This window comes from Peromyscus californicus, unplaced genomic scaffold, assembly GCF_007827085.1.
Source record: "Peromyscus californicus insignis strain IS unplaced genomic scaffold, ASM782708v3 Scaffold_21__1_contigs__length_65335640, whole genome shotgun sequence".
In the NCBI taxonomy this organism is placed as follows: Eukaryota; Metazoa; Chordata; class Mammalia; order Rodentia; family Cricetidae; genus Peromyscus; species Peromyscus californicus.
Window position 1 is genome coordinate 62,576,981 of NW_026294514.1, and position 13,397 is coordinate 62,590,377.

A 13,397-nucleotide genomic window follows, 5' to 3' on the forward strand; every position below is an offset into this window, starting at 1 on the left:
AAAGCAAAGAATATGAATTTAATTTGTAGGAACATCACCATGCTCCTCAGCCTTTCTCATCTGACAAGGAATTCTAGAGCCAAAGGAATGAGGCCCCTGAAATTGGCCCAAGCACCTAGATGGCACTCCCACACTTTATGCAAGTCAAGGGACAGTATTGCTAATAAAATAAATAAATAAATAAAATAAAAAAACATGAGTATAGTGCCCAGACCTATAGGATAAAATAGCCATAGATGTGGATGCACATGCAAGAGCCTTACTGGAATGTAAAGGAACCAAGAGGAGACAAGGACTCAGGCTTGAGAAAGAAAGGGAGCAGAATGCAGGTGAACACTGTATTTCAGTCAGCCTGAAGCTCCAAGGAATATGAATTCTACACACAAACAAACATGGGTACATAGAGGCATATTTGTCATAAAATATACTTTAAGATTATTTTTATTTATGTACATGTGACAGTGCATATGCATGTGCATGTATGTAGATATTCACCAAAGCCAGGAAAAGGAGTCAGATCCCTTGGAGCTAGAGTTACAGGGGCTTGTAAGGTACCTGGCATGGGTGCTGGGATCCAAACGTTTGTCCTCTGGAAGAGCAGCAAGTGCTCTTAGTTATGAGCAATCTCTTTGGCCCATGAAATACATTTTTGCTTAATGGATTATTAGTTTGATTTAGAGATTTATATTTATTATTTTTAAATTAAGTATAGGGTGTGGTACTATTGTGTGCACCTAACCGTAGTGTTCACAAAGCCTAAGATTCCCTGGCGCTGGAATGACAGGTGGTTGTGATGTGGTCACCAGGAACTGAACTCAGGGTCCTCTGCAAGAGGAACACAGGCTCTTTACTCCTGAGCCATCTCTCCAGCCCCGATTCAAAACTTTTTATATATTTGAAACATGTGTCTCTTCTGTCCCTTAGAGGGGTTCTGTCCCTTCGAGAAGAGTTAAACTTAGAGGAACTCAAGACTGTGCACTTACAAAAAATAAAAGCTAGCAATAAATTTTTCAAAATGCTACAGTCCTCCTTATCATTCCAGCCAGTGAGAGTGAACATCCATACACAGAGTAGACGAGAGGTTTGAACTCTGCTCAGTTCATAGATACTTATGGAATGAATTCCTTACTCCATTAAGTGAGATTTTCATGCTTAAAAATCACTGTTTTTCATACACAAGGAATGCTGATTTAATCAAACTCCTCCAACTGGAATGCTACAACAACAACAAAAATCATCCTTTCTAATGTGAGAAACGTTGCTTCTACAGAACCTATTGAGAGATGGCTAGTCTTGACTCTTAACAGAGCACCTTCTTGTACATGCTCATTTTATGAGCAAACTCTAGAATCTACTACCCATGTAACCACACTCTACTTCACAACAGAACTGTGCCCGAGATGAACTACCACCTCAAGGTTGTCACTTTTCAAGTGCAAGTCAGAATGTAAGTATGTTTGTCCAAGGAAGAGACTATGATTCAGAGAAAAGAATGTCAAGTGTCAGAGATGCCTTTTCCCTAATGTAATAGCAAGCCTTGAACTTGGAAGTAAATATGAGTCCTTGGTTTCTGGTGGGAAAGAGAAAAGGAACTGAGTAGAACTTAAGAACAGATGACAAGGTCACTGTAGTAATAATAATAACAACAATACTCATAATAGAATCACCTGTAAGAACATGGTAGTATTATTAAACTTGCCATTTAGCAAACAAAACATGTTAACTGAAACATCTGTGTCATATTTCTCTCCGATAAGTCCACCCCATGGTCTCTTCCACTGTAAATAAAAAGTTATAGTTATCCATTACAACATCCTGGAGAAGTTAGGCCAGGAACTCAAGAACAGTGCTCACCCAGCTTTGCACAATCAAGGTTCCTTCTGCACAGACCTGCTGCTAACTACTTCTCAGTGTGAACCTACTGAAACTAGAGAAAAAAAACAGCCTAAAACCAGAAAGTAAAGAGCCCCGTCCAAAGGCCTATCACCTGTATGAAGGTGAAATGAGAAGCTGACAAAAAAGCATTACACACTATTTTTGGACAAATGCTCAGATTAGGTCATGCAGTAGAACGAAAGTAGATAGCATATTTGTTTAGGAAAGATTAACTTAAATCAGTGGAAAAACCTATAAATCCTTTTAAGCTATAAACCAAGAGCATCCAATTACATGAACTGGTGGTAGTCTGCCTGGGCCCAGCTGCTTTCTGCAGCCTCAGAACAAATACCATCCCTCTCATTTGGCATTCGATTTTAAGACTGGCAGAAGGGGTAGTGAACCAAAGGCAAATTTTATTTATTTAAATTTGAAGCAAATCTTTGCCTATTCTCAATTTTGTTTTACTGTTCTGCTTTTTAGTTAAAGTATATGATTTCAAGTTCAGAGCACATCTAAAATATTCAATATGACATTAAGTTTATTATAAAGTTAAAAACTTACCGGAGAAGGAATGAAGGCTTCATGAAACTTCTTTGGATTAATTCTCAATACACCCTTTAAAACAAAACAAAACAAAAATCTGTGAAAAATCTAACTCGCTGGATAGTTATGATTTTCCTCTGTATGCTGTTCTCTGATAAAAAGTTCTTAAACAATCCGATTCAGAAAACAAGTTAGATATAGGAGAACAATGGGTTAAATGCATGAAAACTGATTGAGGCTGGTGTGTCAAACACCAGGTTCAAACACTGAAAGCTCAGACTGACACCCTGCTGTGATGTCAGTCACAAAAAGCTTAAGACAGGACAGCACTTGGCAGACCAGGAAATGACAACTACTGTCTTCACATTGAACCTTGACTTGAATAAGGCTATCTGGAGCCTAGGCCTCACATTAGCTGTCCTTTTGCTCTCTCAGTTCCATGACCTCTGCACAATGGCAAGTTTCTGCGGCTATTTTTCACATTGGTTTCTAACTGAATACTTGGTCTCAAGGAACTGGATGCACATGTTTTACTAGGGTCCCTCTGCAAAGCCGAATGAGTTAAGAATTCAAAATGGTTCATAACCAGCTCTCAGTGCAAATGGTAATGCTAGCTCCCGCAGCTCGGCCCCCAGCCTGCCTTCAGCTTCATGACTCCAGCACCAAGTCAAGGTCTACTTCTGTTTATGTACAGGGGTGCAGCTGGGGCAGTCCTCAACAGCAGCTCAGTGCTGTGGGTCTTTTCAGGAAACCATAACCTCCCTAGATTCCAGCTGCACTCACAGGCAGGCCACTGGGACTCGTGGAAGGAAGAAGCTGTTTTCCTAATAACACGACTCAAAGGATAACTTGAGAAAGTGTTTAAATAACATTTCCCACTAAAATGAATGACTCAAAGGCACATAATTCACAAGATAGGTGAAGGCATAAAAGTAAATGGAAAATAATTTATTTCTTTCACTGGTGTTTAAATTACAAATTTCCATGCCATGGTATACATCTTAACACACCAATTAGAATATCACAAATGGCCGGGCGGTGGTGGCGCACGCCTTTAATCCCAGCACTCGGGAGGCAGAGCCAGGCGGATCTCTGTGAGTTCGAGGCCAGCCTGGACTACCAAGTGAGTTCCAGGAAAAGGCGCAAAGCTACACAGAGAAACCCTGTCTCGAAAAACCAAAAAAAAAAAAAAAAAAAAAAACTTTAAAAAAAAAAAAAAAAGAATATCACAAATGATCACTCAGTCCTTAACAATTTGTCAAATAGTGATTATGGTCAAAACCCGAAACAGACCACATAGGGTGCTGAGTAATAACTAAACTTGGTCCCTTGAGAAAGAAAATGTGTGGAATGCTCTGAAGTTACAGCTACAGCATACTTTCAGCCAGGACACCATGAAAGGCTCAGGAGATGGTATATAGTCCTAGCAGAAAAGCAAAAGGTAAAGGTAAGCCAGAGGGAAGGACAATAGAGGTGCAGTGTTAGCAAGAGCAGGCAAGAGGTCCAACAGTCACTCTTCCCCATCCTGCCAGAACTCTGCTTACAGATAGAGAAGGAGGGGCCAGGAGATATGGCTGACAAGCTGCCCCAGGCTTCCTTGTTAAAAGTGCTGAAGCAAATTCACGTCTAAAGCAATTGTTTCTTCCTGAAGTTTCCTTCAGGAAAAAAATTAACAATTTTTTCTAAATACTCATACACTCAACAAATATTTTCTGACAACTAGTTTGACAGGCACTATGTACCGTGATGAGACTACAACAGGGAATAACGGGCAGTCTGGGGGAAGCCTTCAGTGAACTCAAACAGGATCGTAAGCATTTCACATTCCGATTTCAGACACCCTTTCCTAACCTTTTTTTTAAATTCCTATTCTTTTATCATCTCCCTCTCAGTTCAGTGAAGGGTTAGCCTCTTACTTTGAGTGTGCCTTTAATTGCAGAACACTGAGAGAAGCCAAGGCTGGGCTCAAGGGAAAGACACACATTATTCAGGTCTGCATTTAGGCTCCACTTAAAAGAAAATATATTAAAAGCACCAGAAAGCTCTTGATTCTTGATTCTCTATCCCAAACCTCACAATAGATTAAAGCATAGAGCTTCAGCTCTGCTTTGGAAATCTGACTTAAGAACTGGACGTCAGGAACAGACTCCAGAGAGAATAGATCACACGTAGAAACAGGCAACTCCAACCAGGTCCTCAGCAGACCAGAGTTGTTCCTATAGCCTGAAAGAAGAAGGTAAGAGTAAAGCCTGTCAAGAAATAGTCTTCCAGTTCAAAGAGTCATCCAGCAGAGGATGTCTCACCCAAAGGAGGCTGAAGCCTGCATTTCTGTCTTTCCAGAACTCACCCAATTCTCTCTCTTTCCTTTTGTTCAAACTTTTTCAAGTCTGGAGCTTGACCAGTGATCAAGAAGATCATGTACTTCCAACCCTGTTCTGAATGCTCCTGCAACTTCTTACCTGTTCAGAACCTGGCTCTGCTCTAATGTCATTGGTTCCTTTGGGTGCTGTCAAAGAGAATGTCTCAAGGAGGGTGAAGACTGTATTCCCATAATGGATTTAAAATTAGTTTGTTCCTATATTCTTTCTCGAAAACCCTTTTGAAGTTCATGCCATAGACTTGATACAGCTTCTACCTTCCTGATCGTGGCACCAATTCACTAGTATTTTGACAAAAGTGCCACTGCCTTGCCTCCTATCCCAATCCCTATAAACATTCAGAAGCCACATCAATAACCAAACCACCCAAGCCACCTTTGTCCCCACTCAGCCCAGCGACCATCTCCACTGACTGTACCCTACTATCAAATTACTTCAAACACAGGAAGTCCAGTATCATCACTCTTTCCAATTGGAGTCTTCCACAATTCCATCTCACTTACCATGGGAATTCCAAATAAAAGGCCAGTTTCACTAAGACCTCCATGCCATAGCCCATAACTCTATCTCCAAAGAATTTACCAAGCACTATCCTTCTACTATGGTTACTAAGCTCCTTGGCTAGCTAGTAGTCTTTACCTGCCATTATCCCTTAGCTTCACAAAACCTTGGGCCTCGGGTTCCCATTTCCTCTCATACACAATCAAAAAGGCCTATCTCTCAAGTGACCCCAACTGTTTGTCTTCTCCTTGACTATGCCCAAGGACCAGAATGCCACTGAAGAAAATTAACACACAAATGGTCTGATTAGTCTACCTTGGCAATCACAAATACATTTTAGCTGGCTTATAGTATTCCTGAAACACTTAAAACTAAGGAATTTCACACATAAAAATGTTTCCAGATTTTCTTGAAAAATAATCCTAAGACATACAACTGCATATAGCTGTCTCCACAGGACAGCAACCACCTCAGCTGAATCACAGATGTTCCTCTGACAGTAATTAAAAACAATCTCAAATCCTACTTATATGGGTAGAATATGGGCCATGCACTTTTAAGAGCTAATGAATTAATTTAAATTAAATTAGCTATGACCTAATTTAACTCCCACAAGTATGATACAGATACTACTTTCTTCATTTGTTACAGATGAGGTGACTGAGCACTGAGGAGGTAAGTCTGGAGAGTCTGGTTCCAGAATCCAGGCTCCCAACTGCCTGTTGGCTATAGTCATCACCAGAGCCTCCTCACACATTTACACATCCGCCAAACCAGCACATTTCCAATTTGTCTTCCTCAGCTTGACTAACAACAGCAAGATCAGGCCTTCACCTGATGCACTCAGATGCTTAGGAATCATCCTGGATTTTTCCCTCTGCCTCCCTATCCACATCTAATCCTCAGCATGTTGTGTCGGCTCTAGTCCACAGCCATCCACTTCTCTCCTCCTGGTCACCACCCTGTTCTCTCTCTCCATGTCTCCATATTTCTTAGCTAGTGGACTTCCAGGCCTTCTAAGTGAACTTCCAGCTTCCATCCAAGTCTGCTCATCTCACAATAGCCAGAGACAGTTTTAACCCATGAAACAGGCTGCGTTCTTCCTACGTAATGCCCTTTGGTGACTTCCCATTGTCCTCTGAACGAAATCCAAGTTCTGAACACAGTCTCAAACCCTAACGACCTCACTGCTGCCTAACTCTCCCTGTTCCCTTATGTCTCAAAAGGCTGCTTTTTTCTTGATGCTCAAAAACATCAAGTCTTCGGCTTGCTGTTCTTCCGCTCACTGATCTCTCTATCTATATAATCTTTTTTGAAGGCTGAAAATGACTGTCTCGTTCTTGCCCTTCAGGTCTCACCTACGGGATAATCTCACAGAAGGCTTCCCTAACCACACTATGTACAGTGGCTTCTATCTATTCTCTCTCATCTTTCTCTCTGAACAATGATCCAGCCTATAATTTCTGTCATTAATGTAGTTATTTTTGCCTACCTCCCCAGTGACTTTTCTAGTGCTCATTCCTGAATGCTTGACATTACCTAGGCTGTCAAGAAATGGTTCTTCAGTTCATTAATTAGCTAATGTCTGCAGAGTTGAAGTTCTCCCTTTGTCCCTGGGATTCTAACTCTGAATGCCGCCTCTCTTCTTAAGTATTCCTTCCATCCTGTCACCTCTACTGTTCCCGTCTTTAATGCACACTCAAGCAGACCTCAATCTTTTCCCCTTTATGTATGTGGGTGTTTTGACTGCATTTCAGTGTACCATGTGCATGCTGTGCCATCAAAAGCCAAAAGACTGTTGGAAGCCACTCTATGGGTGCTGGGACTGAACCTGGGTCCTCTGGAAGAGCAGCCAGTGCTCCTAACCACTGAGCCAACTCTCTAGCCCTTGACCTCAATCTTAACAAAGAGTAAAATTCCTAGAAATGAGACTGTCATGTCCTCTGTCTTCCTAGAATAGGGCTTTTCAGTAGTCCAACACAACATCTCACCAATATTCTATTCCAGAAAGAATCCTGACATCATGCCTCCAGTAGCTCTAGGGGCTCATTCTGGACTTCCACTAGTCAATGCATCATCTGGATTCTAAAAGACCCATTCTACCATCTCCCTGCCTGCGTCACTTTGGTTATCCCTTACTCTGGACCTCCTTCCAGGCATGGCCATCATGCTCTCATCTCTCACAGCATCTCGCATAACAACCAACCAATACTGTACCTAATAACACACTGACATGAGAACTGTTTATTAAGAAAACTACATGAACAGAATCATGTTTTATTGCAATTCATTTCCAAATACAGAAAAGAGGTTTCTTTGGTCACTGTGGTCTCCTCTTTCCTATAAAACAATGAAATCTCAAATTTTTGTCATGGCATTAACTAATACCTGTACCCATTTTTAAGCTCCCTACTATCAATAAAAGACTTTTCTCTTAATGGGGAAAAAGGAGGTCCTGATATATTTACATCTGAATACAAAAGTTGACAGATATTTCTAAGTATATCTGATATGCTTAATTTTCTCCAATGGCATTAAAATATCACTTCTTGTCTAGCTTTTTACCTTACCCAGACAACTACACAGAAAGTTTGTATCCAAAAGCAGATGTACTCTGTTTCTCTGCCTATGAAAATCTTATTTACAATGTTGTATATTCTCATGGTGACCTCATATCTGGAACCCATTCCTCATCCCATCTGCAGAGAACAACTGTTCTCATATGTGGGGGGGGTAGGGGGGTGGGGGGTAAGAGGGCCTCTGGCTGTGGAGGCTTATGATGTCATAGGCCAGGAGGAATCACTTACAAACTCCTGGGAATATGAGCTGTTATATTGATCAGTTCTTTTGTTTTGTGTTAATGCCAGCAAAAAGTCACTTCAAATGCAAAAATTAAAAGGAAACAAAAACTAATACTATTACAGAACACTGTTCTAACCCTATCTCATAAAGGTGTACATCTATAATCAAAATCCTAAGCTATTTTTCTTTCAAGTTCTAACAACTGAAGTTCTCTTCACTTTTCTTCAAAAGGTAGTCTCTTGATCTTTATTCAGCCAGTATATATATATATATATATTCATATATATATATACTTTGAATATTTTATTAAGCTTCAGCCAAGTCCTCCGTACTAGGCTAACCTGTAGAATATGCATGACCATACCACTAAGGAAAAGAACAGGCTATTTGGGGAAACATAAAAGCCAAACAAAGGTAATAGTTTCAACATGTAGACAACAAAACTGACTTCATGAAGGTAGTAACCAACTCAGCTTAGAGAAATGAGGGGACATTTAAGTACAGACTGACCACGGACTGGCAGGGCAAGCATGATTACCACACTTTAGTGGGAGGAAGCAACCAGAACAGCAAGGGAAAAGTCTAGGTGGAGTCCTACATTCAATTTCACTTTTGTTTGTTTGGTTGTTGTTGCCGATGGTGGTGGTGGTGGTGGTGATTTAGATTTTGTTTTGTGAAACAGGATCTCACTATGGAACTTGCTATATAGATCAGGCTAGCCTCAAACTCACAAAAATCTGCCTGCTTCTGCTTCCCAAGTACTGGGACTATCATCAGAAGCTACTACACCAAGCAAGCACAGGTTTTAGAGGAAAAATCTACAAGTCCAAGATAATCAGAACGTAGCACATTCCTGGAAGGGGTGACAGGAGACAGCAATGAGAAAGACACACCAAGACCTCACACAGGAACAAGGAGAGCCCAGGACACTTGCAGGGAAAGTGAAGTATATGGATGCCAAACCATGAAAAGGAAGCAAATATATTAATGAAGGAACGAGTATCTAAATGTGGTTTCTCCTCTCCTTAGAGAGACTTTTCAAAGACCTCCAGAAGAAAAAAAAAAGCCAATGGCTTTCCTAAATCAAAAAGACCAATTGATTTGTGAAAAACTAGTAATGTCTACATCAATTATATGTGCTATGGACCACAGGTAATTATGGAAAGGAGATAAATCCAGAGAAACTGATATCTATTGTTTGAATGAATCTTCAGCCCAAAACACAATTGAATTTGAGCTTTCAGAATGAGAAAACACGGGACTCAGTCAACATTGAGTGTCTTCCTTGATAACTCTCCACCTGGCTTTTCAAGAACAGTCTTTAAATAAACTTGGAGCTGGCAGGTAGCTGGCAAGCCCCAGGAGTTCTCCTGTCTGCCTCCTTAGTTCCTGGACTATAGGTACACACCACTCCTGCCAGCTTTCATAGGAGTGCTAGGGATCCAACTCAGGTCCTCATGCTTGTGTGGTAAGCATCTCCCCAGACCTCACTCAGTAATTTTAAGTGAGTCAGGTACCACATGACAGAATTCCTATCCAAGAATTATAAAACAGGCTTAATTCAAAGAAGGCATGCTTTGGCCTGGCTTCCTTCTCCAGTCTTGTTACCTACTGGCTGCCTTGGATGTCGTGCCCGAGGAAACCTAAGCTGCCTTATCCCACACTGTTTCACAAGTTCCCCTGTAGCACTCTCCTAACAGGAAGTATTCCTGGCTCAAAGATGGATGTTCAATGAACATCTGTTCAGCCATACCAATGAACAGCCTGTGAAGAGATTATGCAAACTACAAAGCATTCAATAAATACTGTTTACTGTTTCCTTTACAACTTTACCCATTTTTCTCAGTCATTCAGTATTCATGTGCTTCCGGTACACTGAACAATTCAATGTTTGGTATAGTCCAACCCCACTTCCCACTCTTGTCTTAGCAGCTCACACTGGTTATTTCATTTGGAAAGCTCATTTTCTTATATTTATTTGCTCAACTGCACCAATCCCCAGCATGGCTCACATAGCTCTCTCCCAATAAAATTCCTAGGCACTACTGACATGAGCTACAAAGGCTCTCTCTTCTCACATCTCAGAGGTTTGCCTACAAGAATCTACAAGGTACTCACCGCCTTGACACATACTGCAGGTTTAAGAAGCAAAAACTCTGCACCATGTGAAAGTACCCAGCATAGAACAGGGAAAAGTTTAATACACAAGACTGCTGCCATCCCATATATTCAGGGGATAAACAGCCTGTAGGTTTAAGCACCTGGATAAGTGTTCCCCTCTTCAAGCCTTCCGAAACATCCTCCTTGGACATGTAGGTTTCAAATATGCTCTTTTTCTTCCCTCGCATGGACTTGTTCTTTGACTTTTTGTCACCTGGCGAAGCACCAACACCGTGCAGGCCAGCCACAGAGGACACACCTAGAAACATAAGGCAACAATCAACCCTGTGCTCAGTTAACCAGCTCTCCATTTCTTTTAACTGAAGGTTTATGCCTTCACTATTCTTGTTGTTGCTCCTGTTATCTATAAAGGCCAGCAAGAGAATGAACCTTTCCAGTGATGATTTCAAACAGTCACAAAAAGGAAAGAATGGGTAAGACAGCAGAAATAAAACAGACCTTATTAAATAAATAAATAAGACCTTAGTTCTAAGTGAGCACTGCTCTATGCATGAAGCAAAATCTGAATAATGGGTCTGGTATGCTTTGCTATTTCTAGACACAAACCCTTTAAAAATAGGAAATGTTGAAAGACTATCCCATTTCTGGAGGAAATAAAATGATAGTACAACAATCAACTGAAACAAGACCATACCTAATTCTAGGATAAATAACACCAGAGAATATTTAACAGTTCATTAAAAGAATTAGTCTCCCTCAATACAAAGAATTCCCTCCATCTCCATATCCAGTCCATTTATATTTCAAGTCTCCAGTTGCCAAGGCAAGCTCCATTTTCTGTTCAATACCTCTGGGGGTCCCCTGAGGCTGAAGGTTCAGCTTATAGTCAGGATGGTTCATTACTGGTTCCAAGGTGGCCTCTTCTCTCCAGATCCAGCACCCACTACTATTCAGCTCAGAGTTCTTCCTGCCTTGAGCAGCTCAGTTGTCACGAGCTAAAATAAAAAAGAAACTATGACTAGAGAGCAGTCCTGTGGTTTCCGTTGTCCCCTTGGAAATTTAGCACTTAGATGGCAAAGGCAATATGGTGTTCTCCTGGGGCCTGGTGTCACACTCTTCTGGGTAGTTATACCACTTGTGCTGCACATCTATCCAAGGTCTTCACCCTCAAAGGTACACTACATTGCTCCTTTGGAGCACTTCAACTAAAAAGTTTCCATTAATGGGGCAATGAAGTAGAAAATAAGAAATTAGGTAACTATATAGCTTGTGAAATGAACAAAAAACAGGAAATAGGGTTTTAAAAGATGACTTAAAAAAAATCTGGAATCTAAAAGCTGTAATGAAATAGGTACCAGATGAAAGCGTAAGACTATGTGGCCCTATGGCTGAGCCCTGGTCACCACCTGGACAATGAACACACCACCACAACTACTTTTTCCATCTCTACCACTGGTCACCAGTCCTGGAGCTAAATCTAGACTTGCCAACTACCAAATCCTGTGAGGCAACCACTTCTCCACAAAACAGATCAAGACGTCATTTTGAACCATATCTTCTGTTCCTCAAATTTCCCTCATACATCCTTACCAAATGATCAAAGTTTTCTTTAAACTAAAACTGTTATTAACTCAGAGAAGAGACAAAACAAAGATAAAGGTAACAGTCCACTTTTAGGGCCACATGAACTGATTGGAAGATAAAGTTAATCCAAATACAAGGAAGAAAACAAAAGAGATATCCTCACAGTAACAAAAGGTGGAGAGGAAAAGAACAGAGAGGATCTAGGTTGTCTGAGGGTTATTAGAGAAATGTACTCATTCCCTCATTAATTTAACAAATACGTGCAATGCACAATAGTTAGCAAAATGAAAGATAAATGGTCACTAGGGTTAAAAAGTCGTATGGGCATAGCAATGTACATTAGGAAGTGATAGCATTATGGTTTTTAAAATATGGGTAACTGTATGGAGAACCTTGGGAAAGATTTTAAGAAAGAGCTAAGACATTAAGATGTGAGGAAAGCATACTTCTGGCATAAGGAAACAAAAACCAGCATGCAAACAGAAAAACACAGGCAGATTCTTGCAACATTAATTCCATTTGGCTAGAGTCCTGTCTATATGGAGGAAGGCAATGGCAAGGAAATTAAAACAAGTTGGAAGGTCCAGAAAACAAGCTGAGATTTTCAAAGGCACTAGGGAGTTTCTGAAGCTTGAATGAGCAAAAGAGAACAATAGAGCAAAGCTGTTTTAGGAAAAGCCATGTTGGCACAGAAAGGCTGAACTCAATGGAATAGAGACAAGCACCTGCACCTTGTGGAAAAACGTGAGGCAGGACAACAGGAACGGCTAGGACTGGAGTGATAAAAGTGGACACTGACAACAGAGGCCTCTGACATGGTCCTCCATAACTCTGGCTGACTCACCTGGCAACCAGGAGGACCTGAAGCACAACCAGCATGGAAATTGAGTAGGTTCCTAGTGATGAGGTTCGGCGTTAGGGCTGCCCTAGTGATAGAAAAGATGGTAACTTCTACTTGGGGTACTACATGTGCATGTGGAATAATCCAACAAATTCTAGAAAAGTGGAACATAATCTATAGGGAGACATTACCCAGCTATTACCTAAAGATGAGACTAGACTAGATAACAAGGGTCCACTGCAGCAGAGAAGGGAGTAAAATGAAGGATGGTCAAGTAACCTTTACATTCCCATGAAGCAGAGACAGAGGCCCTGTGGCCCTGGGCAGGGACTGAGCACTCCTGACAAACCAGTTAGAGCTGCATTACAAACGCAAAGAAGTAGAAAATACAACAATAACAACAACAGAAACAAACAACAATAAAAATACAAAAATAAAGACACAGAGCCAGGTGGCGGTGACATACGCCTTTAATTCCAGCACTCGGGAGGCAGAGCCAGGTGGATCTCTGTGAGTTCGAGGCCAGTCTGGTCTACAGAGCAAGTTCCAGGACAGGCACCAAAAGTACACAGAGAAACTCTGTCTCGAAAAACCAAAAAATAAAAATAATAAATAAATAAATAAAGACAAAGTCAGTTAATAAGAAAACAAGAAAAAGGTTTCCAAAGAAAAATTCGTGATCAGAATGTGTTCCCATACTAAGTCTGAGCACAACAGCAGCGTCAGGTTGGGTGAGAGGCTGGTGTAAA

General features: G+C 40.9%; 1 protein-coding gene across 5 annotated transcripts in view; it reads right to left on the bottom strand.

Annotated features, from left to right (window-relative positions):
• Positions 1–13,397, bottom strand: part of Dis3l2 (DIS3 like 3'-5' exoribonuclease 2) — a 330,432-nt gene that overhangs the window by 281,445 nt on the left and 35,590 nt on the right. For all 5 annotated transcript variants that reach the window (XM_052750513.1, XM_052750515.1, XM_052750512.1 and 2 more), the window contains exons 2-4: positions 11,072–11,218; positions 10,364–10,521; positions 2,440–2,493 (exon numbers count right to left, since the gene is read on the bottom strand). In XM_052750513.1, the coding sequence (XP_052606473.1) occupies positions 2,440–2,493; positions 10,364–10,521; positions 11,072–11,123 (264 nt within the window). In that variant the 5' untranslated portion in view covers positions 11,124–11,218. The remainder of the gene's footprint in view (positions 1–2,439; positions 2,494–10,363; positions 10,522–11,071; positions 11,219–13,397) is intronic.